The sequence below is a fragment of the Chelmon rostratus genome, chromosome 10, assembly GCF_017976325.1.
Source record: "Chelmon rostratus isolate fCheRos1 chromosome 10, fCheRos1.pri, whole genome shotgun sequence".
Classification (NCBI taxonomy): Eukaryota; Metazoa; Chordata; class Actinopteri; order Chaetodontiformes; family Chaetodontidae; genus Chelmon; species Chelmon rostratus.
In genome coordinates, this window is record NC_055667.1 from 2,954,948 (window position 1) to 2,980,223 (window position 25,276).

Sequence of the window (25,276 nt, forward strand, 5' to 3'; positions counted from 1 at the left end):
GGCTGACTGATCAGCTTCAGAGGACAGAAGACAAACGTAGCTTATTCCCCGAATATATCAGTTTATGATTTAACGTCACCTGACCTTATGGTGGTGCAAGACAGGTGAGACAACGTGAGCCTGCTCTTCATCACAGTGATTGTAATATTTCTAATGTAAACTGAAGAAACTTTTGTTCATCAAACATAATTATTTATTACCTACAGTAGCAAAGCTTGTTAATATGTAACATCCAGCATCCTCTTCTACCAAAACCACCTACTGTCTAGTATAAGATAGCCTAGAAGTGGGAACGCTAGTTGTTGCTGCCCTCTAGTGGTCAGGAGTATTAACAACTCGCTCTCTGTTGTGATACTGGGTGCAAGGATACAATTGGACAGTTCTCCTCTCCCACACTGTGCCACAGCAACACTTAAATAGCATCGCTATGTGTGCGTGAATAGGGGAATTTAAAATGAATAACACAATTACAATTACTGAAGTTTAAACAAACTCATTACTTTTATATTATGAAGAACAATTACCAACATAAACCACCATGCTCTGAACAGACAAATCACAAACTCTAAAAAAACCCTGGATTTTGGAGCATTAAATAGCAACAACTCTGTCCAGCACGTGGAGTCATTCCAAACAGGAGAAAGACCCCGACCAGCCGAGACACAGCAAGGACCTCACACCCAGAAGAAGCCACCTCTGTCACATGGACGTGGTTTGGGTATGAAAAGTCTGACGGATCAGAAAACCACACTTTACGAATACAAATACACACAAAACACCTCTAACCTCTTTTACCACCGACACATCATGTCAGTGTGTAGAGACGAGAGCGATAAAGTGCAGTCAAGCTCAGTCCAGACGCTGGGTTGCTTTGTTTGCAGCTACAGCTGAAAAGTGTTTCCTTTTAGTTTTTTAGATTTTAGGGAGAAAAATAATCAAATGTGAGAAAGTGCATTTTATTTCTCCAGCATCAAATTTTACAAAATAAAGTATTTATTCATTGAATTTACAGAAAATGTGCGTTATCATGTTCATTATCTGGATATGAAATGACTTATATCAGAATATGAGCTTTATGTAATATCACTGTCCTGTTACCAATGGCAGCATTTTAAAGTACACATTTAAAAAGAATTTAAACAGTTACTTATCACAGTCACACATTATTTCACAGTAACTAATTACTTCTTGGTGGAAATAATCAGTAAAGTAATTTTGTTATTTTTTAATGAGGTAACTAGTAATTGTAACTAATTGCTATTTTTCAGTAACTTGCACAACAATGCTAGTAAGTAATTATCTTTATATGCAGTAGTGGAGAAGTAATTCAATGACTTTTCTGGGTAGGAACTAGTAACTAAGTACTTCCTTTGAGTAACTTGCAATAACACTGCTGATGACACCACACAAGCTTCACGGTAAGTCACAGCTGAACACTTTAATGAGCATTCACCTGCAGCCACTGAGCCTCTGTCTGCCTAACATTAGGCTGATTACTAATTAGCTAGTTAATGCTAGCCAGCTAGCACTAGCTGACAGAGCTAATCAATGTTGGTAGGAAGAATTTTCCAGCGTACTCTCACGGTGTCCTACACAGGCTCCAGTCAGGCAAACACATATTATATTTCAGCATGTAGGTAAGGATTAGGATCTTAGGGATTGAGGGGATCTTGTAATTTTCCTAAAATAAACCTGGATAAACATAACCCTGCTGTCTGACACCTACATTTTGTGTCTTTAAAAAAGCTTTTCTTTTCAAATTTCCCTGGGGGAGTCTCAGCCTCCCCGACATTGTATGGCCCCTTTCAGGCCCCCTTAAAAAAAATCATTATCATTTAAATTATGCAAAAAATCAATGCAAAAAGCTGCAGCCACCCATGCTGTTTTCTGCAGACTTTTTGTCTTAAGTATCCACGCTGAAGTTCGAGCATGATGTGACACACACACACACATTAACACTCAAGACACTCACACTAGTCTCCCTCTCCACGGTCTCTCTGTTGGTCTGATGGTCAGACCAACACCTTCCGTGGGAACATTAATAAGAGGCAAACTGTAAAGCACTGTGGATAAAAGTGCTATACAAATACAGCCATTCAAATTAATAAGAGGTATCAAGTGACTGTCCAGATTACTTTGGAAAAACATTGTTTTGATGTAAATAGGGTACATTTTAGTTTCTGAAGTAGTCTAAGTACAATATCCTTCCAAACTGCACCTGTGTTCAAATTCTCAGTAGTTTCTACTGCAGAAGAACAGAAAATAGAAGGATCCATCTCAAACTGAATAAAACTCACTGGATAAATACATATTAAACAATATCTGATGTGTGCCCCCTTTATCTTAGTACCAACGGGGTATTTCAAATAAAAAAAATCAATTCAATTCTCACCAAGACACCAATATAATAGAGAACAGAGGGGTGAAAATGTAGCCAAGTATAATTTATTTAAAGTCCTTACAGATTAGTCCGTTACTGCATGTCCTATCATTCAAAGATTCACTGAGCTTCAGAGTAGACGATGCATCAGCAGGATTATGAAAAGGACAGAAATGATCCAGTACAGCATGTGGTACTCACTTCCATAGCTTTTCATAACCCTTAAAGTAACCTTCACACTGTGAGTCAACACAGGATGATTGACTTCGATATCCAATAATTCTGTAACAAAAATAATACATGTATGTACAAGCAGCTTTGTACACAGATTTCTTATTAATAGTAATAATCTTGCCAGTAGCTTGCTAATCTAAGTTCCCTTTCTTATAAAGCATCCCAAAGTCGGTAAAACATTTGTACAAAGTATACATTGACCAATGGCTGTACTGTCGTAGAACTGTGATGAAAAGGTAAGGCTGGTCGTATGTTTACTGCATGGAGAAATCACTTGCATCAGCATATGTGCTGAGGCAACATGTTCCCCAAGAGGAAGTGTTAAAATCCTTTATTTCTCTTTATTTCTCAGGGTGTTTAAAGCTTACACTGTTGTAACTCAGTGGGACATTTAAGTCTTAACATCTGGTTACAAAGTTGAACAAATAAGTATATTTATTCATCTTTGGTGCCAGCTGATCCTTTTCAAAGTTTTTAATTTGATGGTTAAAAGTTGCTAAGATGGAATCATATTTACCTTTGTTTAGACAGCTAGAAGACGTGTAATTTTATCTCCAAGTTTCATGTAACCGGATATACAGAAGCCTATGAGCAGGGCATGGCCTGCAAACACATAGACCAGCGTGGTGGTCCAGAAAGCGAACAGGTACACAGTTCTGTTACAGTAAGGCGCTGTGGCCGTGATGCCACGCGCTTGTGGAGTGTCCGGGTGCTCTCTGTCTGTCTTACTGCTGGTGTTCCTGACGGCCACCCCTTCAATCAGATCACCGAAGGTCCAGTTGCTGTTGATCATCCAGGTCTGGTTGAGGTTTGGAAGGCTCTGGTTCTGGTTCTCCAAAGCGAGACCAGGCTTGTCGTCAGGTGCAGGGGGAGTATAGATACTGTGGTTGAAGCTGTGTTGGTGGATGGTGATCTTGGTGTAGTTGGGTGGATACACAGAGTAAACATGGTAACTGCCTGAGGATGGAAAGAGACACATTGAATCAATGAATTATTATTATCACCATCTCTATGTTCAGTAGATCATCTAAAAACTCTAACAGACCATATGGAACTAGATGAAGATTATTCCTCTATTATTACGTTATGCTAAGGTTACATCCTTGAGAAGAATAAAATAATTAGAAATGCATGCAAACATACTGAACCTAGCAAACATGTAGCATCACATTCATCACATCAGAGGTAGAGGACACTGACTAATGGTGCGTGTAATGTCTGCTTTTTAATACAAAGCCACCAACAGCCCAGTGATGATAACGATCTCAGAGATCAGGTGTGACTCACCAAACAGAAACCAGATGAAAACAAACAGGAACAGAATGATGCCCGACAGAGTCCAGATCCTGCTGCCTGCTGCTGCAGGACAGAGCTTTGGTGAAGCGAACAGGCCCATCACCAGCAGGGCCAGCACACCACACACCATCACATACACTGGGACAAGCGGTGCTGCAGGACACTCATACATGTGCACCACACCTGTTCACACAGAGCAAAGGGATTCAGAAAACTGAGACAGGCTGATGCTGCAAATCTTCAAGTGGAATACAGTTATTTGAAACTAGTTATAAAACCAGCCTTTACAAGCACTGCACATAGGGTTAATAGCTCAGCCTATGACTTGATGATTGATTCAGTATAGTCAGTTCACTCTGAAGATTCATAGATGGAGCTTTTTTTCTACATGTGCAAAAGCACATGACCAGAACAAAGCAGGCATTTCCCATTATTTTAAGAGTCAGAGTCAAATTTAAACTACAGCTTCTGTCTGATGTACAGTGAATGATCACTTTGTATGCCTTGATAAAAATGTAAGGCAATAAAAATGTATTCATTAACTGAAGTGAATCAGACGCAAGGCATAGATGACACTGTGCATAAAGCATAGGCTGACTAGTTTCTTATCGGTTTATGTAAGAAAGTCATAAATCATTCAGTTCAAGGAGGCTACATTCAGGCCCACATTCAGTGGCTCCATAAAGCCACACTTCTCACTCTGTTTGTATGAACAGTTCAATTCCAGCGACCTCCGTTGCAAAATACAGCGGTTTCTATTTTGTACACGAGGCATCAGTCATTAAATTTGTTAAGCAAAACCGATATCCCCCAACATGTGTGTTTGGCTCACAGAGCGGCCGTAGTGAGACTGTAGACTCTTTGTCTTGTTTCCCTCAGATTCGCTGTCATAATATGTCAAAAAAAAAAAAAAACCTAGTAAAGCATTCTTAGAGATAAACGGTGCATTCAGAGTCCAGCTGAATTTATTCCGCTATGTCCCTGAATATGACTCTTTGGATTTGTGGTGTTTTATGAATATGTGAAACATATCAAGGATTTTAAAACAGTAAGTGCATTCCTACCTTTACCACTTCAAACACGCTAGGTAAGTAGTAAGCTTCAAGGTTTTCAAAATTATAAAATATTTAATTAATGTGCAAGAAATATGGATCACTTACCTATTGCAATCTGGGCAATAGGGAAAGCTGTTACAAAGAGAACAGCGCATCCTAAAGGAGGAAACAGAGAAGGTTAAAAATCAATGTTAATGAACCTTGTTGTTTACTTGTTTGTTTGTTTTTGTGATTACTTACCTGCAATAAACACATTTGCACTAATACAGCTGCATAACCATTTCCCAAAGAAGTTCCCCGCCATTCTGACAGACAGCTGGCTGCAGTGATCTTCTGAAAAAGAGAAAGAGATCCTGGATCACCACAGAGAAACAGACTGACGCTGCTGGCCTCTGGACAGCCGAGCGGAACACTTGTTCATGAGATTAAACGAGGAGATAAATCTTAGCAAGGGGAGTCAAAAGGCTCACCGTCTGGCTCCTACTGAGTCTGTTCAAACAAATGCATGTCAGGTCGAGTTGTTGGCCAAGTCCACATGTCTCAACTCATGTAATCAGAGATTTTCCTGTGTTGAGTTGGCAATTCACAATGTTGCTGCAATACTTCTACAACTACAACTACCACAGCTGCGACTACTGATGCTAATAGCAATCCCATTATCAGGTGTAGAAATGAGATGGGACTGCCAGAGCTACGGACCGCCCGGGCAGCTGAAAAATAAAAAAAGATGAATGTATGATTATATAAGAACTTGTTCAGAATTTATTCTCTGATCATTTTATTTGAATGATTTATTTTGTCCCAAAATGCTTTACACCCGCTCTTATCTGTGATTGTTTTCCTGTGATGGCTTCTTTTCCCGTGATGGCCTCATTGTTGGAGAGTGAAGTGAAAGGCAGTGTATTATCACCAGGGAACAGACTGTCCAACTTGGATGCGGTTTGTCAGACATGGGGTGCGCTGTTTGGTCTGGCATCTTACACTTCATCATTTTATCCCATGAGACATTTGTGTAAAATTTCATAAATAGCGTCTTAAGTTATGGCCAAAAATGTGTTTTTGGTGATCACAGTGACCTTTGACACCAAATTCGAGTCAGTTCATCGTTGAGTCCAATTGGACGCTTTTGCCATATTTGATATCCCCTTCACAAGAATGGGATGGACGGATGTGTGGACAGACGGACAGACAACCCCAAAGTCGGCAAACCAGTCCTGCACCCTCGCTGCTGTTAACTCAGAGCACATGGTAATAACTGAAGCGGGCTCCTGTGAACACAATGTACCAACATTTTTATCAACTCCAAGCTTCCTCTGTCTGCATTGTGGCAGTTGGACAGTAAGATGATCAGAGTAAGAACCAACCTGACATTTTAAAAGTGTTCCAAGGAACAGATCCAGTCCCAGTGCAGCTCGCCCACCATGAGTCATCATCATGACTGATGAAGATTGTGTCAGTCTGTCTTTTTCCCTTACAGCTTCACGTGAGTCAGCACTGAGGCTGCAGATGATCTGATTAGCCGCATTGCAACACAGGCGACTACCCAGCGGCAAGAAAGGTGGGGTGGTACAATACAGTAGTGTGTGTGTCATATCTAAGTGAAGACAGCATGTTTCTCACTGGAAATTATTCACTGGATCATTCATGTCAACATAATGAGAACTTCCATTTCACCCAAAATACACTTTCTACCTTTTATTATTAAATCTCTTCCAAGTCTTCACTACGTATATGAGTCTGACATGGATGTGAACTGAAACTTGACTGGTCGGAGGAAACATACAACCACAAGGCAGTAATTCTACTTAACTTGTATGTTTTTATTTCTTCTGGTTATATTCTATATCATCCTGTTTTGTAATGCATTTTAAAAGTAACAGGAAGTGGAGGAAACTTCAAAGCAGGCGAATGCTACAGTGAACATGTGCTGCCACCTGCTGGTTTCTCCGTGATACAATACAAAACCATGACAGGAACTCTTCATATCTCTGGCCACCATTCACAACATTTTCCCCCAAAAGACATTTGTGAAACAAACAGCACACGCAAAATACAATGAATAATTAAACACGTTTTACTTTTGAATGCTATAAGACTGGTGAAACTACTTAATTTACACTCAGACAGCTCCATGTGTGAATTAATGTTTTTAACACACAGTGTCACTCATAATTACATCATAACTGTACTTTCTTTAAATCACATCATCCATTCAAGACTATTATACATGTTATTGTTAAAATAGCTAAAGAATATATATGGTCTCTGGATACATAAATATAATCTTTTATAGTCATCTGAGACATTTTTAAGTTTTCAATTTTGCTGCTAACATCATGATCGGAGTACAGATGTCACTGTTCTAATTACTTAAGTAAATAATAGAGGGAAGTGGAGTTTTGCCTTCTTAAAATTCCTAACAAATACAGTCGTGTCTGAGCTTTCTTAACCAGGATGGAGATGTAAGATGACATGACAGCTTCTCTGTGAGGCTGATTCCCAGGAACCTGAAACTGTTCATCTTCTCCACCTCAGCTCCACTGATAGACCTGCATGTGTGCATTGGCCTCCTTTTTTCTAGAATCAACCATCAGCACTTTGTTTTGTTGATGTTCAGCAGTGGGTTGTTCTCTGTTTGCCACCCTGAAAGATTGTTGATTTCCTCACAATACAAAGTCTCATTGTTGTTTGAAATCCAGCCAATGATGGTTTAGTGTCCACAAACTTCAAGTCCAGTACGCAGTTCCAAAGTGTGGTCGTCGAGCCCAGAGCGCAGTTTGCCGATCAGTCTCATGGGGGAGGCTGTGTTGAATGCTGAGCTGAAATCAACAAACAGCACTGTGATGCAGGTTGTTATTTTCAAGGTGTGTGAGGAGCGAGTGGAGGCCGGTGGAGGGATGTCATCAGGGTTCTCCTGGACTCTGCTGCGGAGGCGGAGGACACCTTGCACGCTCTTTGTTGAGGAGATGAAAGCGGGTATAAAATATGTTGAGCTCATCTGGCAAAGTAGCCTCACACATTATGGGGGCGCTCCTGCTTTTGTTGCCTGTGACGGTCAGGATCATTCATCACAGATGTTTGTGTTGTTGGTGGTGCTGAGGCCTCTCTCCGGTCTCTGCTGACGCCTCTGCTGTGCCTCCTGGATGCCAGCTGTCAGTCTGGAGGTGCTTTAGGTCCGGTTGTCACCCGACCGAAAGGCAGCTCTTTTCCAGCAAAGTGCTTCCTGAAACAGCTCAAAATGACACCATCTCCCACTGACAGCCTATCTGGGGCGATGCATGTTTATGTTGTTATATATATAGTAACTGCATGCCACAGTCTTCAAAGGATACTTCCAAGACCTTATTAAAATATTGAGTTCAGAACATCACTGAGAGCTGATCTGCAGAGGACATACATGCTTAGTTTGTCCTTCCAACACCAAACATCCAGGCTCCCTGTGTATCACTATAAATTAAAAAAAAAAAAAAAAATCTGTGTTAAAACACACACTGTTTATTGCTATTGGCCACTTTTCCTGAGTGTGTGCCCCCGTCTAGACCCCCCTTTCATTTTCTTCTGTCCACCCCTGGAGCCTTGTGTCAGAATATAACTGTAATCTTTCTGTGTTTAAACTCTTTCCTCTCTTTTCTTCTTCTTCTTCTTTCAAACGCTGCTGATGCTCCACTCAGCTGACTCCACGTCACTTCCTCACCTCTTTCCTCCAGGATCTTTAAAGCAGTCTGTTGTGGGAAACAAGAAAGACGTCCTGTGTCCTGGCAGCGCCTCCTCAGAGCTCGGTGTCATCCGATCCGCACTTCCTGAAGCAGAGGCTGGAGCGGCGCTGGTCATATGACAGCCCGTCGACACGTGCGCGCGCACACACACACACACACACTCACACTGCTGCACAGCCGGTCAGCCGTCTCAGCTGGTCTTCAGCTTCCTGAAGGTAAGAGCGGTTTTTATTCGCAAGTGTTAAAAAAATGATCGTCTGCCGATCGGCCGGTTTATTCGTCTGCAGCTGTGCATCAAACAGTCCCGACGTGCAAACATACAGAACTTCACGTTCTGGGTAACAGCAAGTGTTTGCCTTTAGGAAACGTACACGCTTCTTCTCACGTGCCTGGTTTGCAGTGTGATCAGGTATGTGTTCATCAACAACGCTGTTTATCCGAGTTTAATGTCCCTGTTTGGGCCTGTGTCTGGAAATAGACTGCTGAACGTGATGGTCAGATGATTATATGTAAAATAAACAAATGATCTCTTGTGCAATCATCCTCTAGACTCTGCATGTTTTTACCTGCTAGTCTGAAAGCACTCCAGTCATCTTTTAGCAGTTTAAGTGTGTTTAACACAGACAGCAGTCAGCGTTTGGAGGACGGTGCCTTCTTAGCCCTGTTGTGTTACTGCTGCTGAAACTGAACATGAAATATGTTGCTCCCTGCGACAGAGACAGGGTGGGGTGTGTGCCGGGAGCTGCCTTTTCTCGCCTTTTAAGACCAAAGAGCAAGATATCACCAAAACCAAACTGTGACTCTCTGATAACTTCACTACTGAATTTTGATGTTAGAAGGGTTCAATAAATCTCTAAACTATTCATAGACTAGTTGGTGGAAGACATGACATCCTGAACTAAAAAAGTCACAACAGGCCTTCCTCAATTACAATGGTGATGAATAGAAGTTAGATCCAAATTGTACAAAAACATTTTCAGCAGTTTGTTTTTCCAAAAGCAGTGTCAGATAATCCATCCAATGATGATCCCATGTAACAGTCCACACATGAGAGGTTTCAAACAAGATGCAGCCTTAGGAAAATTAGTGTTAGCATTAGAATGAGTCAATGATGAGTCAGATTTGGGGCGTAGAACACTGGGTCACTTTTTTCTGCATAGTGTCGCTGTAGGAGACATATCTCAGGTCTTTCACTCATTCACACAACAGTGTCAGCTAAATGAGCAGAGGTGCACCAGAGGGAGTTAAAGCTAGAGCAGGTAGTGTGTGTTCAAAGCATTTTCTGTTGTGTTTGTTGAAATTCTCTTTACATTCTGACAGCTATCAGTGAATCAAATGCTCTGATAGCAAAAATGAATAGAAATCCAGTGTCTGTGGCTGTTGCTTGCCTGTAATAGGCCCATCCAATCATGTCATTCAGGCCACATCAATGAATGAGTGAATGGATGAGTGGCTTTGGAGGGAGAGGAGTTGATTTTTCACTAGGACACTTCCAAAATCTATGTTACTCTCGCTGTTTTTTCATACATTGCCATCCCAAGCTTAAGGGCTTTTATTTAATGGGACAACTTGAAAGAAGCCTGTGTCTCTCGTTTAAAGTTCCATAAAGCTTGTGAAATAGTATAGTTAATTGCACAACACATAAAACAAGACCTGGTTGCAACATCATATATGGCTGGACAGTGCATGGCCAGTGGTTTCCTGAGGACCATCTGCACTTCACTGGACAGATTGAAAAACACTGTCCCCACTCATGACAGACAGTGCCCTCCAAAAGCATGAGAACAGCAAGGTCAGGTTTTTTTTATTTGAGCTACTTTGGATTTGAGATCAAAAGATGAATATGAAAGGAGACGTTGGAATGTCAGCTTATATGTTTTACAGTTTTAGCCCTTAAAGAGCCTGAATGTGACTGAACACGTTCCTCAAACATGTTGCTGGTTTTTCCTTGCTCTTCCTGTTTCTTTGATCATTCAGAAATGGAAAAAAAAAACTATAAAAGTATAGGTTTTAGCCTTGGTTTTGCAGTCAGAAAGAATAAACCAACATGAAGTCCAGAGAGCCATGTCCCATTAAGTGCAGAGATGAGTCAGAAAAGTGTGGAGAAAGAAGGGATCTGCACATGATGCACAGCGTACGAGCTCGTCCATGAAGCATGGTGGAGGTAATGCATACCTGTCAACACTGGGATTTAGAAATAAGGGCAGTTTCCTGGCGCCCTGCCCTGGGCCGTCCCACCACCCTTACTGCTGTCCCATTACATTTAGACAAAGAATCCTAAAATCACCACGAGCCAGCCACACACTTTAAAATATCAGAGGAGAGCAAGGAGTGAGTTAACTAGTTCCTACATTAAATGACTGCTTATGATGCAAAGTCTGAACTCGCGTTACGGTTAAGGTGTATTTTTGCAAGTAGGGAAAAAGTAAAAGAAGGAATGTTGTCCATCATACCTTTTCACAGACTGATGATGATGATGTTCTCTTTGAAAGGAACAATGTCTGTGGTGAAGCTGCAGGCGTGTCGAGAGCGGATTCGCACAGAACTGGACAGCGTAGTGGACTTCTGGCTCAAATACTCTCATGACACTGTACATGGGTACTGTAGTTTCACTTCAATGCTTTTCAAATGAAGGTGCTGTTTGCTGATTGGTTTTTAAAGAATTACTGTCAACTTGCATGCCAAGCAATTGTGTACAGCTGCAGCGTGCATGTCCCAGTATCCATGTCATGAACTTGAATCTCGCTTCCTGTTTCAGAGGCTTCTTCACCTGTATTGGGAAGGATGGGAAGGTCTATGATGAGCTGAAGTACGTCTGGCTGCAGGGTAGACAAGTAAGTCTCCTTGTGACACTAGCTGTGTAATAAAAGTAATCCACTGTATGAAATGTGGTCATCAGATGTTATGTGAATGTTTCGTTCTCTTTTTTTTTTTTTTTTTACAGGTGTGGATGTATTGTCGCCTGTACAGAACCATGGACCGCTTCCGAAAGCCTGAAATCCTTGAAGCAGCAAAAGCTGGTGTGTGTGAATGTCAAGCTTGATCCAGTTTAACGTGTTGAGTCGGCGCAGGTCAAAGTCCGCTACCAAGAACTGTTTGGATTCTTCGGAAGCTACAGTTTTTGTTAGTGTGACAGTGTCTAGTCGCTCTTCACCCAGAGCAAGAAATATCAGTTTCCTGCATGCGTCATGGTTCCCAGAGCATGAATCCAAATCATTTCATGACCCCCTGACCCTCCATCTCGCATCTACACAATAATTAACTTTCCACTTATACACAAACAAAACAAACACCAAATCCACAGCCGAGGAGGAACATAAGCGTCGTGTTAACACTGCTGAAGTGTCACTTAGTGTGATGGAGCGACCCCATCACTGGCTAGAGATGACACACACACTTGCTCCTCGCATTCACTCATTTCCCATTCCACCATGTTGATACGCAGAGGAGGTAATCCCCATGACTCATAACTGTTTGGCAGATTGCCAAGGGTGCACAGATATCTCTGCTTTACTCTTACCACATCTAACATTTCCTTTTTCCTGGAGGAGCCAGCCTGTCTTTAGTTTGCAGAGAAGGAGCCATCTGCTTATTTACACTCCAGTGTTAAAAGGTACAATCTGTAAAATATGGCCAGAATGTTAAATGTTTAACACATTTTAAAAAATGAAACATCTTTATCGACAGAATGTGAAGAAGCAACAGTTCTGAAGGTTTGTCAAAGACGTCTCCGTGCTGTGTTCCAGAGATATCTATTGAAGTTAGCATGCTAACCCTAACCTGTCCTGTCTTGTTGTACCACTTTGTACCTATAACTCCTCGTATTTTCTAGATATATGCGAGTTTGCTACTTTTCACAGGTGCTCCTTTATTTTAGTGTAATAAATAAACAAAATAAACTCACAAACTCTCAGGAAAGGAAATACTTTTACCTATTTTCATCTCTTTTTCTTATTAAAGAGAACAATTCAGCTGTCCACCTAATGAATTGACTTTTATCAAACTAAGATGAGCTTAACTGCCAAGTTAACGTGTAAAACATACTTCACTCAAACTCGACAGAAGCAACATAAAACTCACCAAAGCCATCTTGTCTTGCCTCTTTTACAATGATTACAAACTCCCAGTCCCAGTTAGATGTGAATAATTCTGGCTCTGGAGTGACCTTCTGCAGGTGGCCAGTTCTTACACTTTGTACCTTTAAAGCAGGCGTGTCCAGACTATTCCATAAAGGGCCGTGTGGCTGCAGGTTTTCATTCCAACCACGGAGGAGCACACCAGGCTGGACTCATTTAATGAGCTGATCTCAGTCTCAGCTGATATTTAGGTGACCTCTTGACTGGTTGGAACAAAAACCTGCAGCCACACGGCCCTTGATGGAATAGTTTCGACATGCCTGCTTTAAAGACCCCCCCCCCAGCTCTGGCAAACTGATCATTGCTGGTTGAGGTTGGATGCTTCACTGACGCGCCAGTGCAGGAATGTCACCACAGACACCAGATTTAATACTGTGGTACACTGCAAAATACAGAGGGATTTACCTCACCTTAATCAGCATTGTGTTAGCTCGTTCAGTGAGGGCTTGAATGTAACAGACATTCATTTATATGTAAAAGTCCCACACTGCATTCAGATTAACAGAATGCAGCTCTCAGAGTTGGTTTGGATTTATATTTTGTTGAAATAAAAAGTGTATATGTTCAGTGTCACTGAGAAGTGACAGATGTCCACGAAGCTCTAAAAACACCTCAGAAAACAGTGATGGTGAGGATTGAGGACTAAGGACCTGCAGCCATGCTAGCAGCTCTGTGAGGCTACACTTAGGCACAGCAGTGCTTTGAGCTAAATGCTAACCACAGCACGTTAACATGCTAAACATGTTGCATGTTTACCAGGTAATGCTTACCACGTTCAGTATTAGCATGCTAAAATTAGTTCTCGACACATGGTACAGCTGAGGCTTATACGAATGTCATTAATTTTGTATTTGATCATCAACCAGTATGTAAAGTGTTGGAAAATTTTTAGTTTGACTTGATGGCTCTTGTGAAAAGGCAACAAAGTGATTAGGAAGTGTCCCCTGGGAACCACCAATGTCTGTACCAGATTTAACAGTGATCCATCTAATAGATGTCGGATTAGAGACATTTCAGTTTCGACAAAGGGACATTGCCAGCCCTAGAGCAATTTTGGTTCGTAAAAGTTATTTTGTATAGTCATGCTCCCCAGAGGATGAACCATGTAGTTTTAATGAACTCAGGTCATTTTCAGCTAATTTTCACGTTATTAGGAGTAAGATGTCAGCCATGAGTACCTGTGCTTTTTCTCAAAAGATACGTCTCATTTTCCAATGCAATGTTGTATGGTTTTTCAAATTAACCCCATGGACCCCAGTAAAATTTCTCCTGAGCAGTCTAAATGCTCAGAAGTTGAGCTGGAGCTGAACATGTTTGTGTGACGTCAAAGCTTCACACATCCACGGGTAAATCTTTGCAGCAGATGGTGCAGCACAGTGTTCTTTTGTAGACTTTGGTTACTAATGACAGTCATGATAGTGTTTGCTGTTCTCTGCTAATCACATCGAGACACAGGAGAGTGCATGTCGTCACTGTAGAGTGGAAACAAAATGTCACCTTTTATAGCAACTAAGAAAACCAGCTGTGCTTTTAGCTCAACCATTTATTTGTGGTGTTAGCTAGAAATATTTAAAAGGGTGCCTCAAAAGGCCACACAGAGGCATGGCCTCATGCTTGAACTGACTCAAACTAACTAACATGAGCTCGACTAAGATTTGGAGTTTTCCAGTTCAGTGAGAAAAATATACCAAAATTTCCACTTTGTAGCACTTAAAAAGCATTCACGTAAGCAGCTCATTAAAAAGAGCAGCAAACACTGTTCTACCCTCATGTCCTTACTGTGTGCTGGCAATGTGGCTCGCACTGTAGCTGTTCTTTTATAATGATAAAGCTGTAACGAACACTCACATGTTGCATATATGTCTGACTGATAACTCCTCTAGGGTAGCTTAAGGCAGCAATGTTATGTATTCATGCCTGAAAAGGCCTGTCTACTCGTGACGTTTCTATATTGTGCTGTTTGCATCTCAGGGGGGGCTTTCCTGAGAAGGTTTGGTCGTGTCTCCGGTGGCAGCAGTGGCCCATGGAAGTGTGCCTTCTGCCTAACAAGAGATGGTAAAGCAGTGAAAATCCAGAGGACGATATTCAGTGAGTGTTTCTACATCATGGCCATGGATGAACTGAGCAGGGTCACTGGTGACAAGGACATGCAGGTACAAAGACATTATTAACGCCATACTGTGTATCATATACATAGGATAGGAAATGCTGGTTTTTGCGCCACTAGTTTTGACAGTGAGAGGCTGATTAAATGTGTTTTATGATGAAGATGTGGCAACATTTTGCCCTACTATCAAGCTAAATGTCCTCTTGTGCACAAGCAATGCCCAAGTAAAATGGATATATTCCCATGAAATTTAATGAGCACACCCAGTGGCCTCATGCAAGAACCAGTCATGCAACTGGATTTGTTTTCAAAAGGCTTGTACAAGAGATTGAAGAGAGTTTGATGCCTTCACCAATTTTCTGATACATGGAATGTTCTCGGTATGTTCGGTCCAATCCTGTCATACAAGTCCCACGCAGCCTGACTCCTCATTATGGCTTCATCTCCATTAATTTGGAGTTTGAATAAGATATCCAGCTGGATTTACTTCCACTCCGGTGTCACAGCATCCACCTCAAGCTTGAAAGGTGCATGAGAACTTGGCTTCCACTTTTGCACAATGAGGCATCACCTTTCTTTAATCCACATGATGCCCAAGGTAGATTAAAAGGTAGATGTGTCTCTGCCGCCGCCATCTTGAAAATGACAGGCTTTTGTGCTGCTTTTGAATGTTCTAAAGAAAGAAATGTCAAAACCTAGCAATCACATTTTACAGGTATGAAGTTATTTTACAATATTTTAAAATAGTTTCCCTGGTGCATTTATTTTCACTTGAACAAAGAGATGTTAATTGTTAATGTTAAAAAACTAATACTGTTGCTTTCAACCTTAGATAAGTATTTAAACCAAATTTTAATTTAAACAAGTATGCTGTGTCATAAATGTCTGTCTATCGTTTGTAACAAATCAAAGAGTCTGAAAGTCAGTTGGCAACTCAGCAAGTTATTATCCTGCCTGGATAGACATGCATGTGTTTGGAGGCATGGCTTCTGTGGATGGCTGAGTTGACACATCGCTCCAGTGAACAGCTGCAGGCGATGTGGCATCCACAAGTATAAATATATGTAAGAGCAGCACTCACATCAGGTCAAACATTTAGTCCCACTTCTCATAAGACTTCAAGAATTAAAAATAATAATAATTTGCATTTGCACGAAGTCAAAGTGTTTACTTATTGATGGGATGAACGTATAGACATTGATCTAAGAGTGACAAATGACTTAATGACACGCTTACTGCAGGATTTTAGAGCTGCTAAGGGGATTCAGTTGAGTTTCAGCTTCCTTAACACACCGTCTCTGCAGTAGTTTGCAGCAATAAGAGACTGAAAGACACAGCAGTCCTGTCTACGAGAGGCAGATTCACACTGGGACCATTGTGTTGTGACACACTGTGGATGTTACATGTTCTGGCTTTGTGCTACTTTTATGCTGTTTGTGCAAAAGGATGTTGAAACTCAGCAAGCTACAGTAAAACTACTTCCCCACGCCTTTTTTTTTTCTTTTCCTTTTGGCTTCAAAAAAATGTCCCAGACAACAGAAGACTCCCCATGATAATGTAACTGCTGATATCATCAGAACCAAAACACTTGTGTATGTGTTAACTTGTTGAGAAATACACTGATTTGTACTCTGCACATTGTGCGAGCTGCATGATTTTATTTGAGGATTTGTCAAAGTTTTTATAAATAGAAAATTGGGATCACAAGTTATCAGGGTTCATCTACTTGGCACCATGAATATCTGTAGCAAGTGTTTGCCAAAGCTTATAGCAGATGTTAATTTCGGTTGTGAGCTGCTGGTGTGGCAGATGAAAAGTCAGGAGATCATGAAGTCAATGGCACTGTTCCTCTGGGGAACATGAATGTCTCTACCAAATGTCATGGCAGTCATGAAAGATGAGAGGCAGGCCTTTATAGCTAATGCATAATTACACTGAATATAAACCTCTTCAATATGTAAGTTAATTCTAGATAAATATTGCAATGCAGAGTCAGCACCAGTTTGTTTAAAAATACATGCTTTGCGTGAAGCCCAGTGTGAATTATTAGGGACTTACGGGCTTATAGGTTGCATTTCCTGCTATGCCAGTTGTCATGTGGACAAAACTTTCTCTGGGTAAACACGCCTGAACATGCTTGACCCCCATGCAAACGCCCTCCTATCCCCATGTTATCACACCATCGCTCTGATAGGCTGGCCTCTGCTCTTTTCTGTTGCTAGCTGGAGGCTGAACAGATGATGGAGCAGCTGATCTACTGGGTTCAGGTGGACTCATCAGGACTGGGCAGGCCCCAGCTTCCTGGAGATCTTCCCACCAACAGCATGGCAGTTCCCATGATGCTGTTGTGTCTGGTGCAACAGCTAACGGAAGGCCGGGGGCAGGAGGTGGTCCAGAAATACAGAGAGCTGGGCAGCTGGTGTGTACAGCAGATTCTACAACACGTCCAGGTACGGACACATATAACACAAATGATGCATTGTGGTTAACAGTGTTCTGTAAGTACAAGTCCTTCTTAATGAAGTTCAGTTCCTACCTCTGGAACAGAAGCCAGAAGTTACAGTTTTACTCTCACTCAGCACATGAAGATTGTCCAATTAGAGCAAGCTGTTTACTGATGAGTGTCAAACTTCCTCTTCTCCTGTAACTTGACACAGAGAGACGGCACAGCTATTTTAGAGAACGTGTCACCGGAGGGAGCAGAGCTGCCGGGTTGTCAGGGCCGACTGCAGAACCCAGGTAAACTCTGCCTGCTGACTAGACAGCACAGTGAGCGCACGAGGAAGCTTGGGTTGAGCTCTGTTCTGGTTCTTTGTTGCCTACCTCAGCATTTTCCACTTGTTTTCCCCACATGCTTGCTCACGCCGGCTCAGGCCACGCCCTGGAAGCAGGCTGGTTCCTGCTTCAGTTCAGTGCAGAGCGGGGAGATGAGGGGCTCCGGAGGACTGCTATTGACAAGTTTGTGGAGCTCCCTTATCAGTGCGGCTGGGATAAAGAGCACGGTGGCCTCTTCTACTTCCTGGATGTGGATGGTCACTGCCCCACGCAGGTGAAGCAGTCAACTGGTGTCTTCCTTTAGGCAGTGGGGGCTGTTGCATTTTGATTGTAATTGTAGATATTGTGTGCATTTGGTGCATCGCCAAGTTTTGTAAAATGCATCAGATCATGTTGTCTGATCCTGCCTGTGTGTCTGAGCAGTTGGAGTGGAGCATGAAGCTGTGGTGGCCTCACTGTGAGGCGCTCATCGCTTTCCTGATGGCCTACAGTCAAACCAAGAGGCCAGAGCAGCTGGAGAGATTCTTCCAAGTTTATGAATACATCTTTAGCCATGTAAGTTTACACTGCGATGCCAGAGGGCACAATTTCATTGCTTATTTGAAGGAATAGTTCAACATTTTTGTATACACGTATTCTCTTTCTCATTGACCATCTCAAGTTTGGACAGACATCAATCCCATGTCTGTCTTAAGTACCAGAGTCTGAACGTGGTTAATCTGTTTTAGCAGAATGAATGGAAGTGGGGGGAAACAGTTATCCTGGTCATAGTTAAACAATACACCTACCAACACCTCTTATGAACACATTGTATCTTGTTTGTTTAATCCAGTCTGCACAATTCATCTCAAAGCAATACAAGCAACAGAAATGTACAAACAATATAACTTACTTCTTTGCTTGACCATTCTCAGTCCTCTCAGCCTCTCTGTCCCGCTGGCCTCCTCAAAGTTTTCCAACATTTTAAGCTGAATGAGGCTCTGCAGTGTCAGCTGTGAGAGAAACTGTCAGAAACAGCAGAAGGTCCTCACATACTTTGCTGATGGAAGAGGTTCACTAGCAATGTAGAGTTCACCGCTGGAGGATCCAGCGTTTCAGCATTTAGCCAAACCCAGCATGCACCGGCTGATTTGTGTTACCTAGCGTGCTCACAGAGTGGTGCATTAAATCAGTGATTATTGAAGGTAGATGTGTCCCTTTTTAAACTATTTTAACAAGCGAGAATATGAGGGTTTTCCAGTATGCCAGGTCCAACTGGGAGGAAGTGACAGTTAGAGTTAAGACAGGACATTTTTATCCCATGGCCATTCACAATGATATGAATCGATTTGAAGAAACATAGAGCTGACGCAGAGATGTGTCAATCATGGAGCTGATTTTTGTTTCCCTGAATAATAACGAGCAACTTCAGCTAGAAGAAATATCTGTTTCCGTTACATTATTTGTGTTTTCCCAAATTACAGATTGTGGTGCATCCCTAGTGGACACACTGTCTATCTCTTTGTCAATAAATTGTCAGCGCATACAGTAACCCTAAAACCACCAATGTGTTTGACATTAAACAAACAGGATTCATCGGCTCATTTCACTCTCAGAATGAACTATTCCTTTAACCCTCCACACTTGTACAAACCAGCTCATTACATGACTTTGAGAGATCACATATGCTGTACTTTCTGCAGATGACTCGTGGGAGATGGGACCTTGAGAGCTTGCTAAATATTGGCTTTGTAAATATACAAAATAGGTATATCTGTATATTTCAGTGCATCACAGGCCTAATATACTGTGCATGTGCCTGACTCTGTGCAGTTTCCTGATGCCGAGAGTGGCGAGTGGTTTGGTTATTTGACACAAGAGGGGACAGTGGCCTTGGATTTCAAAGGAGGCCCCTTTAAAGGTAAGACCAGAATTGAGACTGTGAAAAGACAAGATAAGATCCACAGTCGGGGAAATTTGGGCATTACAGCAGCATTGAAAGCAGTGGGAAGAAAAAATAGCAGCAGAGGTAGAGAACATTCGGAAAAAAAAAATACAAAATAAAAAGTAGACTATATATATGTACACATTATACAAGCGCAATGAAATTGACTAAATAAAAGAAAAATAAAATATTTAGAAAAAAGAAATATGTAAAAAGTGTGTATTGCCCCAGTAGCTGTGGAAAAAACAATGTAAGCTGCCTTCAGATTAAAAATAACAATAAATATGTTAAATGTTACAACTATTGCACAGAAGAATAAAGTATACAAAACAGTAAATGCTATGTAATATTGCACAAAATGTAAAAGGAAATGTGTAGTATAGACCCTGAAAGTCAAGTGTGTGGGATTTAGGGGGATGTATTGGTAGAAATGGAATATAATATTCATAACTCTGTTTTCATTTGGAGTCAGTACAACATGGCAGACTCCTTGGACTCCTGTAGCCTAGATTGGAAAATTGAACACCAGCAGGTGGGCAATGTACTGTTTCCCTGTATTTACTGATCAACAGCTGTGTGCAGAGATGACCTGTCCTTGTAGTTGTCATGTTAGGTTTGAGCTCTGTTTCAAACCAAGACTCTTAAAAAAAGAGAATGGCACCAATGTGAAAAGGTTGTACAAAGCCTTTTGTGTCTCTAGAGGGAGCTGTGTGACGTTATGTTCTCAGCTGATGTCACTTGTCAGGATCAAATTCAAGATATGATCTCTTTTATCCCACACATTATTCTTCTTTCTTGTCAAAATCTGGCACTTGTATTACCCACAATGAAACTTGACTGCTGACAGTCTGGTCAGAGACCTGCAGTGTGTTATGCTAGTAGCAGCTAATGTAGCCTGGGACCTCCAGCTTGCAGCAGGAATGAGGAGTAGGCTACAGAGGTCTGCTAAGATCACTAATAGCTGATGTGCTAAATGCGTGGAGTTCCTCAATTCTCTATTATATACTGTACTATGTATGTTCAGCTTAGCGCCACACTGCGGTAGCCTTTGGATCCCCTGAGGGTGTGGGGCCCCAGGCAGTTTCCTGCTGTGTCTGCTTGGTAAGATATTTGTTTCTCATCTTTTCTGCAGGGTTCTTCCATGTGCCTCGCTGCCTGTACATGTGTGAGCGTATTCTGGATGATCTGCTGGCAAACAAGGACTGAGCATCCTGACCCGAATGTTGGGACTGAATCTTATTTGTTGGTCTGTTCATTAAATGATCATAAATAATCACATTCTCACATATTCATTTCTGTAAAGTCATCATAAAATCATATTTTTTATGCTTAGCATCCACCTGATGTTAGAGGTGGGCCAGAAGACCTAAAATTTCTATTGTGGAATTGTTTAAATTTTTTATGCTGACATATTATATCATGGAATTACAAAAGTAAAAGGGATACTCCACTCAATACATGGTTCTACCTCTTTTCACTCTAACAATATAAGGCAACACATCTTAGGAAAGAAAAAATGATTTTTTAAAAACTGATGCATTTAGTATATTAAAGTACAACAGTAGGTGTATCACGGGCATGTCTAGCAAGTGCATCTACATACAGCAGGAACAGACAAACATACCAACGCAGCACGCAGCAGAGGAGGCTTTCCTGTAACAACAAAACCACCTGATCTTGTGTTGGCTTCAAATGAGGCGTAATAGGCTTAATGTTCACATAATTTCTCTTGACTGTCCCTCAATATTAAATATGCCAACACTGCTCCAGTGTGTGAGTCTGAAATAGATGCTACGAGCCACATTAGTGACTCTCATTATTACTAGCCACTCTATATGATGGCGAGCTCTGTGTTGTGGCGTTCACGTTTATTGACAGAGCTCTGTGGTTGAATCTTTGACACCATGTGAGGAGAGCCCAGACCAGCCCTGTGAGGAGTGACACCTTTACAATCACAGGAACCACTTTTCCTTCTTTCCTGTCTTTCATCATTACAATAGTGACCTGAGTAAAACTGAAGAGGAGTCTATTTTATCCAGAAATGATCAATTCACCTTTTGCTTTGAAAATAATTGTGTATCAATCTTATGTAAATCTATTCAGACTGTGCGTAGGATCTCCAAGACACCCTCTGCTGACTGAGACCAAACCTATTGTTTCCTCTGACCTGTGTTTAACCCTGAGCAGAACCTCGCGCTGGTCAGGGAGAAGTCTACAGCCTTGTTGTGAACGTCTGTCTCCACTGCACAGTGAATAAAAGTCACCTGAACCAGCCGCAGAATTTGGCCTGAAGTTTGTTTTTCAGTATTATTTGAAACAAGGTGAGACATCCCTCTGCTTTGAACACTAAATTACTAATCAAGTGTAAGATAGTCTATTAGATTACAATGACTCACCCAACCTTTAAATGGAGAGGACAGAACATGTAGAAAAGTCACACTAACTGATGAACGATGGAAAGGTCTGAGAATGCACTGTGAGCCACAGCAAAGCAGAGATGGTAGCAGGAGTCAATAGAGAGGAGGCCACTTGCTCTGTGTGCAGCACTGCAGCACTGGGTGTTGGTGCATCTGTCCCCTCAAAACCTTATGACACACCTGAATTACACCTCATGAAAAGTAGGGCAAAGTTCATAAATAACAACTCATATTTTTGTCAATCTATGAGTCTTTATATCATAATCACATTAGTCTAATTATTTTAAAATTCACTACTAATTTCTATTCCTTCCAATAAACACATCAGTGGCTGGCTCTGTCCACACAGTTTAGAGCTGGGATCACCTGCTACCCCCACCTGAAAATTCCTGAAGGCAGCTACAACCTGATTCTTCGAGCTACAGCTGCTTCAAACCAGTAATCTGCAGCTTCCTTGAACTTGAAGTTAATAAAGTCTGAGAATGAGTTTATCAGACTAATGACTGTATCTTCACCAAACTGTCAGACAAAGGACAAGTGATTTTGTTGGTTTGGATAGATGATATAGTTGTGGCTGAGAGCAATGAGAAGAATGAAGGAGAACCTGAAAAATCATTTCAAAATCAAAGATCTAGGACAACTCTCCCATTTTATTGGGATTGACTTCACTCGAACAGCAGGTACCGTCAAAATGAACGAATATGTAGATTGTTTATATTGTAAATATATTAATAAACGTAAATCACTGTGTTCTCGTATTCAACTTTATCAACAGCTTCCTCGTAACATTGCGCCAACAACATTGTCTTTTAATCCAGGCTGCTTGGTCTCCAGGTGAAGCAGTTTTGAGGCTTCATCACCTCATTAGAGAGCAGGTCATGTGATGCAGAGGGGGCTCTGTGTGTGGGAATCACCTGTCGATAAATCCATATTTCAAGCAGGACTCCTGGGATTGTCTGTTAAAAGCTTTCTTTTTCTTGGAAGTTGTTGGCTCTTCTGTCTCTTCACTGGGCCTTTTCGCCTTCACAAAGAAACTTTCCAAAGACATCTGCTTTTTACTCATTTTGCTATCTTGTAGGTTAAATTTGAGCGCTCATATGACAGAGAGAATCCGGTCATTTTTCAAAATAAAAGATTTTTGAACTCAGATAATAAACAGAAATAACTAATTATTTCTTGTGCGGCCCAGTACCAGTTGATCTACGGAACGCTAATTGTCCGCGGCCCAGGGGGTTGGGGACCACTGCTATGTATGATGCTGTCGGTGAAAAGTGTCATTTCTGCAGTCACATAAGAAATAAATGAGATCAAGACTACTGCTGTCGGGTCTAAGTAAAATAGAGTAGAATATCTTAGTTCTGACTGTTGTTTGATGGTTGACAGTAGACTTAAATAGTCCTGTTGACCAAAATAATACAATTTCTGAAACATCCCATCAGTTTCCAGCTGTCATTGCACTGGGGTCCTCACTGCATTCCTATAGAAATGCACAAACATTGAGACATTGTGACATCTATGTCAGTTGAAAGTGTTTCAGTAGCATAGAGCCTTCAGGCCAAAGACTGAAACTGAAGCTATTTTTGTCATACGACCTCAATAATGAGCAACCTATCTCTGTCTATCCTCATAATATCCATTTTCTGATTTAATCTTTTGCATACTTAACTGTTTGTCAGTGCTAACAGGCTTGATACACTTCATGATTCCTTTTGTATTCCTTTCATTTTATAGATCACCTGTAACATGTTCTATCAAGTTTGCTCTCCCAGTATATGACATTTGAGATTTGGTGTTGTTCATTTAATTGCGTTTATGTAGTGGTATTACAGGTGACCATGTGTGCTTTAACATATATACTGCAAAAACAATTCATTAAGCTTGACATTTAGATCTTCAGAAAACATGCTGAGATATTGTTTTGTGGAAAAATATGCTTTTAGGTTTAACACAATAAAACTAATATAGGCAACAGTAACAAAAAGCAACAACAATGCTAACACTAACATGATGAATACATGGATTATTGAATACATATTAAGACCGCTACTGATAATTATTATTCTTGTTGATGTTAATAATATTACTAACATACGTCTTCTTACTGGCTACTTTAAAATGCCTTCTGGAGGAACAATAAGCCACTGTAAATGGCTGAAGAAACATATTTGATTGGTTTTTTAATTTTCAAAGGAAAAAGCCTGGTCTCAGAGTGGGTCAGTGTAGTACAGATGGAACACTTCATGCGAAAGGCAGGAGGAGACTATAGAACTACAAAATACAACTATATATGCAGGAATTTTGTTATTTTATTTTGTTTTATTTTAAATTTGAATGAATTGGAATGTAATTATGTTTGTTTTTATATATTATTATATATTATATTTTTTTAGTGTTCTATATACAATATAATATATTTAAATTGTATATATTATATTGTATATATTTCTTCTACTTTGTTTTTTATTTGTTCGTGGGGGAAACCGGAGCACCCGGGGTAAACCCACCGGGCATGGGGAGAACATACAAACTCCACACAGAAAGGCACCGACCAGTTGGCAGGTTGTTCCTGTGAGATGACACCGCTAAGCAGTGCACCACCATGCCCGCCTCACATGACCTGAAGTCCACTACTTCTTCCACTTTTCAGGTTTCCTTAATCCCAAAAAGTGCCTTGTTCGTTTCCAGATAGAAGTAGTCTTTGTTGTTTCTGGGAGCTTCTCGTCAGCGTCTTCAACCTCTATGGATTTGAGGTCTGGTGTGCTGCTGGTGGACGGCGTCTCCTGAGCGACGTGAGCAGCATGAGCCTCTTTCAGAGGTGTGATGGAGGGGGCATGAGGGAAGGGATGTTGGACCGTCCATGGCTCATGCTCACACTCCTCTTCACGCCTGGCTTTTCTTCGGGGAGGTCGCCCGTCCTCTCTCTCAGCCTCAAGCTCAGTAGAAAGCTGAAGGTTGAGTGAGATCTGAGCATCGAGCTGAGTTTTTAACTCCTCTAGTTCTCTCAGGAACAACGTGTCCTTCTCTGAGACGTGTTGCTGCCAGTTATTCGTCTCCTCCGCCATCTTTTGACGAAGGGCGTCCTGCTCAGCCCTCAGGGTGTTGATCATGCACCGGCCTTCTGACCCTGTGTTTGCATGACACTTGATTTCCTTGTCAAGCTCACGCGGAAGGGTGTCAGCCTGCTGTCTCGCGGTGATTAGATCAGCTTCATACCTCTGGCTGATCTCCTGGTGTGA

The 25,276-nt window shown here is 41.4% G+C and overlaps 2 protein-coding genes across 3 annotated transcripts; one reads left to right on the top strand and one right to left on the bottom strand.

The window, feature by feature from the left end:
- Positions 1-2,439: 2,439 nt before the first annotated feature.
- LOC121613265 lies at positions 2,440-5,459 on the bottom strand. Its single transcript, XM_041946593.1, has 5 exons — positions 5,436-5,459; positions 5,206-5,298; positions 5,071-5,121; positions 3,902-4,093; positions 2,440-3,571 (listed from the first exon to the last, which is right to left on the bottom strand). Exons 2-5 carry the CDS (start codon positions 5,267-5,269, stop codon positions 3,138-3,140), a joined length of 741 nt encoding a protein of 246 aa, XP_041802527.1. The 5' UTR covers positions 5,270-5,298; positions 5,436-5,459; the 3' UTR covers positions 2,440-3,137.
- Positions 5,460-8,735: 3,276 nt separating this feature from the next.
- Positions 8,736-21,891, top strand: LOC121612686 (renin binding protein). Of its 2 annotated transcripts, none has more exons than XM_041945728.1 (11): positions 8,736-8,896; positions 11,174-11,279; positions 11,440-11,515; positions 11,626-11,701; positions 14,789-14,970; positions 17,147-17,374; positions 17,582-17,663; positions 17,798-17,973; positions 18,123-18,254; positions 19,512-19,599; positions 20,756-21,891. In XM_041945728.1, exons 1-11 carry the CDS (start codon positions 8,797-8,799, stop codon positions 20,827-20,829), a joined length of 1,320 nt encoding a protein of 439 aa, XP_041801662.1. In that variant the 5' UTR covers positions 8,736-8,796; the 3' UTR covers positions 20,830-21,891. The 2 variants fall into 2 exon arrangements, with proteins under 2 accessions (XP_041801662.1, XP_041801663.1); XM_041945729.1 differs by lacking the exon at positions 8,736-8,896 and adding an exon at positions 8,941-9,090.
- The last annotated feature ends 3,385 nt before the right edge of the window (positions 21,892-25,276 follow it).

Bases quoted from the DNA above. Each gene is read 5' to 3' on its own strand.
- LOC121613265 (XM_041946593.1), bottom strand. From the start codon at position 5,269: ATGGCGGGGAACTTCTTTGGGAAATGGTTATGCAGCTGTATTAGTGCA. The intron at 5,122-5,205 runs GTAAGTAATCAC...TTCCTCCTTTAG, and splicing joins TGCAAATGTGTTTATTGCAG to GATGCGCTGTTCTCTTTGTA. The intron at 4,094-5,070 runs GTAAGTGATCCA...CTGTGTGAACAG, and splicing joins TATTGCCCAGATTGCAATAG to GTGTGGTGCACATGTATGAG.
- LOC121612686 (XM_041945728.1), top strand. From the start codon at position 8,797: ATGACAGCCCGTCGACACGTGCGCGCGCACACACACACACACACACTC. The intron at 11,280-11,439 runs GTACTGTAGTTT...TTCCTGTTTCAG, and splicing joins TCTCATGACACTGTACATGG to AGGCTTCTTCACCTGTATTG. The intron at 11,516-11,625 runs GTAAGTCTCCTT...TTTTTTTTACAG, and splicing joins TCTGGCTGCAGGGTAGACAA to GTGTGGATGTATTGTCGCCT.